Source organism: Bison bison, unplaced genomic scaffold (assembly GCF_000754665.1).
Source record: "Bison bison bison isolate TAMUID 2011002044 unplaced genomic scaffold, Bison_UMD1.0 scf7180017864519, whole genome shotgun sequence".
In the NCBI taxonomy this organism is placed as follows: Eukaryota; Metazoa; Chordata; class Mammalia; order Artiodactyla; family Bovidae; genus Bison; species Bison bison.
Genome location: NW_011495072.1, coordinates 6,769,339 through 6,774,067, shown reverse-complemented (window position 1 = coordinate 6,774,067; position 4,729 = coordinate 6,769,339). Strand labels below are relative to the sequence as shown.

Below are 4,729 nucleotides of genomic sequence, written 5' to 3'. Positions count from 1 at the left end.
AGGAAATGGTAACACCCTCCAGTATTCTTGCCTGGAGAATTCCATGGACAGAGGAATCTAGTGGGCTGTAGTCCATGGGGTGGCAAAGAGTTGGCCACGACTGAGTGATTAAGCACAGCACTCCAAGGGATTATTATTTGGAAAGTTGAGGAATGGTTGAATAGACTTGCTTTCTGGACTATTAATTTAGCCTTGTAGGAAGGATGGGGTAGAGAGAGGGAGAAGGAAAAGAGGACTGTGATCCCTATCACAGCTTCTGATCCAGGGAGGTACCAGGGAGAGGTGTCTGTGTTTCCTGAGATGACCTGCTGTTTCTTTAGGTATCTAAGCAGTGGATCCGAGCCCTGGAGGTTGGTGAGAGCCATGTCCTGCCTCTAGATGAAGTTGGGCGAGAGACCATGACCGTCACCCTCTTGGATGCCAACCACTGCCCCGGCTCTGTCATGTTTCTCTTTGAAGGATACTTTGGAACCATCCTCTACACAGGTCGGCTTCCAGAGGGGTCCTTCCCACTTTCCCAGCCTAGACACTCTTTTTTTTTGACCAAGCCCCATGGTTTTCAAGATTATAGTTCCCCAACCTGGGATTGAACCAGTCCTGCCAGCAATGAAAGCACTGAATCCGAACAACTGGACTGCCAGGAAATTCCCAACATTGCTTTTCTTGAGTAGCCTTGATTCATAGTAGAAGCCTGGAGGCCTCCTAGCTTCATGTCACATGAGCGCAATGACCCTTTCTCAATTGATTTTTCATTCTTTAAGGGTACAGACTTTGCAAAGAGTAATGAAAATGCAGGAGCACGATGGAGACATTTCCACAAAGAAACTGTGCTACATTAGATCACTGCTAGACTCTAGTTTTTTCCAAGATGCCAATAGGCAAATGCCCATCTGCTGTTGGAATTGGGAGAGGCTTGTCTTCTATGCTTTTGTCTCTGACTATGCCTCCCATATTTTTTTCCCAGGTGATTTTCGGTATACACCATCCATGCTGAAGGAGCCAGCCCTGAGACCGGGGAAACAGATTCATACCTTATACCTAGACAATACCAATTGCAACCCAGACCTAGTTCTTCCTTCCCAAGAAGAAGCTGCCCGCCAGATTGTTGAGCTCATTCGAAAGCACCCACAACATAACATAAAAATTGGTGAGGGTTTTCCTTTTTCTCTCACTATGGAACTAGTGAATCTAGGTTCTTTGGGGGTTCTTACATCTTTCATGTCTTTGTGCAGATCTCCTTTTCTCCATGAAATCTACCCTGACCTTATTATTTAAAAGTACATCTCTGTTCCCACATTCCCAACCCCAGATCCCCTAAGCCAATTCAACTTTTTCATTTTTTCATGGCACTCAACTTCCCACAGACTTCATGTTTTCCTGTACTGTTGCTTATTGTTGATTGCCTATCCCCACTTCTGCCACACACACATTTATTCCTTGAGAGCATGGTTGGAGGTGGGAAGAAGTCTTACGTGTTTGTGGAACAGAGAAGAAGCCATGTGACAGGTGCATAGTGGTTGAGGAGGCTGGAAAGGCAGGAGGGGCTGAAGTGCCTGTAAGCCGTTTTGAACTTGATCCTAAATGCAACCATTGCTCTTAGGTCAAAAAGCTATTGAAGGGTTTTAAGTAGGAGAGGGACACTATTGCAGTAATCACTTTATAATGTATTCCAGAGTTTATGTATTTATTGTATTTAGTTCTTATTATCTGTCTCCCCCTGCTAGAATGGAAATTTCACAATAAACAGGCTCTTTGTTTCACTTAGGGATATATGCCAGATGCCTAGATTAATGCCTGATAGAGGAATTTGATAAATATTTATTAGAAAGTGAATGCAGATTATCAGAATGTAGATGCTCAAGTGAGTGTTAAGCTTTTAATTATATACATTGAAATTGCAGCTGAAATTGCCTTTTGGGATAGTTTATGAAAATCAGTTTTTATTTTTTAAAATGTAATAGATTTAATTCCAAATACCTTTTTTAAAAATTTTAATTTATCTAGCTGTGATGGGTCTTGGCTGTGGCATGTGGGATCTAGTTCCCTGACTAGGGATTGAACCCAGGCCCCCTGCATTGGGAGCGTGGAGTCTTAGGCACTGGACCACCAGGGAAGCCAAATGACTTTTTTGATTGTTTCCAAAATTGTAATAAATCCACAAAAGGAAGATTTGCCACCATAATGAATATTTTAAAAGGATATGCCCCAACTCTGAAAGCAGTTTCAAAATAGGCTTAAACAGAGGCATTGAAAACAAATTGTATACCTTCCAGAGTGACACCAAATTGATGGAGAGATATTCTCTTTCAGGATTGCTTGACTTCATGAAGAAATACCAGTCCTAAGTCTTATTGGAGTTTTTAACACAGAATTTTCCTAGAGGAGCATAGCTGGCTAGGAGGGTACTACAGAAGGGCTTGATTAATTTTTCAGATATACAATAAGCCCATACTATGTGTCAAATATTCTGATAGGCAGTGGGAATAGAAAAATGAATAAAATATGAGGGTTTAAAGTCTAGTAGTAAAGGGCCTAGAATAGGTTTTTTTTTTAAAGGGTGGGGGGGATAGGGAGAGAGAAATCAGCTACATTTGTGCCCAAAGAGTGAGATTTTGAACCATGATAAGGAATAAAGTAGACATAAAGGAAATACAGGTTCTTTAAAGGAGGTCACAATCTGACTGTTGACTTGAAATACACCTTCAGAAAAGGTCTGTGAACAACTGTTTAAATAGCATCTCCTGTATCTGTTACCATAAGCATTATCCAAATTCAGGCCTCCATTTCTTTCTCTCTAAGTACCGTTTGGACCTTCTAACTGGTACTTCTGCTTTCAATATAGTCTTGTCCAGGCCTTCAAATAACATTGCTGCCACTTTTTTTTTCTAAAACCCTGCTCTGATCCTGTGATTTGAATTAGCCATTTTCCTGCTTCCAACTCCTCCGTGACGCACCTTCACTTAACAGAATCAAATCCAAGCTCCCTAGCAGTACACGCAAAGCCCCCTGTTATACGGCCCTCGCTCACCTCTTTAGTGTCCTTTCTTACCCATTTCTTTCTACCTTAGAAACACCGAAATGACCTCTCTTAAAATGTTCTCTGCCATCCCCTTCCCTTGTCAGATTAACTTGGACCCATCATTTAGGACTCAGCTAAGTGTTTTCAGGAAGTTTTCCCTAACTCCATCAACTGGTAGATACTTCTCTGTGCCCCATAATACTGTGTGCATGTCTCTAACATGCATTTTTTCTGGATCCTCATGTGGATGACACTCCCTGAGGGCTGAGATTGTTGTTTTCACACTGCTAAACACTTGGTGGGTGCGCTCTTTTGCTGAACTGAATGAATGAGTGGATTCTGTGTTAACTTTCTCCCTACCCCATCCTCCATCTGTGCTCAGTCCCATCCCACCCTCTGTGACTCCATGGACTGTAGCCCGCCAGGCTCCTCTGTCTATGGGATTCTCCAGGCAGGAATAGTGGAGTGGACTGCCATTTCCCCCTCCAGGGGATTGTCCCAACTGCCTGCATCTCCTAGATTGGCAGGTGGACTCTTTACCACTGAGCCACCTGGGGAGCCCCATCCTCCATAAACCTAGCTCACATGCACCTCCTTCCTGATACACAAACAGGGGATAGTCCCATTAACTTTGGGTATTTTTATTAAACACTTGGTTTATTAGGATTCCCCCATAGCTTCATTAAGGAGGGCATGGCAACCCACACTCCAGTATTCTTGCCTGGAGAATCCTCCACGGACAGAGGAGCCTGGTGGACTACAGTCCTCTGGGTCGCAAAGAGTCCGACACGACTGAGTGACTAAGCACAAAGCTTCATTGTGGCTTCTCTGGTGGCTCAGTGGTAAAGAATCCACCTGCCAGTGCAGGAGATGTGGCTTCAGTCCCTGTGTCAGGAAGATCCCCTGGAGGAAGAAATGGCTACCCACTCCAGGATTCTTGCTTGGGAAATCCCACGGACAGAGGAACCTGGCGGGCTACAGTCCATAAGGTGTCACAAAAGAGTTGGACATGATTTAGCAACTGAACAACTACAGTAACATAGCTTCATTGTCTTCCTTTGTTAGTTTCCCCAATCTCTTTAACATTATTCAGGACTGTACAGCCTGGGAAAAGAGTCACTGCTGGAGCGGCTGGCCCTGGAGTTTCAGACCTGGGTGGTACTGAGTCCTCGGCGCCTGGAGTTGGTACAGCTGCTGGGCCTGGCAGATGTGTTCACAGTGGAGGAGAAGGCTGGCCGCATCCATGCTGTGGACCACATGGAGATCTGCCATTCTGCCATGCTGCGTTGGAACCAGACCCACCCTACCATTGCCATCCTCCCCACCAGCCGGAAGATCTACCGCTCCCACCCGAATATCCATGTCATCCCTTACTCTGACCATTCCTCCTACTCGGAGCTCCGTGTCTTTGTTGCGGCACTAAAACCTTGCCAGGTGGTGCCCATTGTCCGGCGACAACCCTGTAGGGACTACTTTCAGGACAGCTTGAGCCCCAGGCTCTCTGTGCCCCTGATTCCAGACTCTGTACAGCAATACATGAGTTCCTCCTCCAGAAATCCAAGTTTTCTCTGGCTGTTTTTAGAAAGGAAGCTCAAGAGACTGAGAACCCAGGGTGTTGTGTTTGAATCCCTTGAGGAAGATGCTGATCACTCTCAAGCTGACAGGGACTCAAAGAAGACCAAGAATGAGAACCTGGCTGGGGAGCTTGAG

At 44.9% G+C, this 4,729-nt stretch overlaps 1 protein-coding gene across 1 annotated transcript in view; it reads left to right on the top strand.

Annotated features, from left to right (window-relative positions):
* Positions 1-4,729, top strand: part of DCLRE1B (DNA cross-link repair 1B) — a 7,847-nt gene that overhangs the window by 1,093 nt on the left and 2,025 nt on the right. The window contains exons 2-4 of the mRNA XM_010830778.1: positions 321-486; positions 965-1,147; positions 4,113-4,718. Of these exons, the coding sequence (XP_010829080.1) occupies positions 321-486; positions 965-1,147; positions 4,113-4,718 (955 nt within the window). The remainder of the gene's footprint in view (positions 1-320; positions 487-964; positions 1,148-4,112; positions 4,719-4,729) is intronic.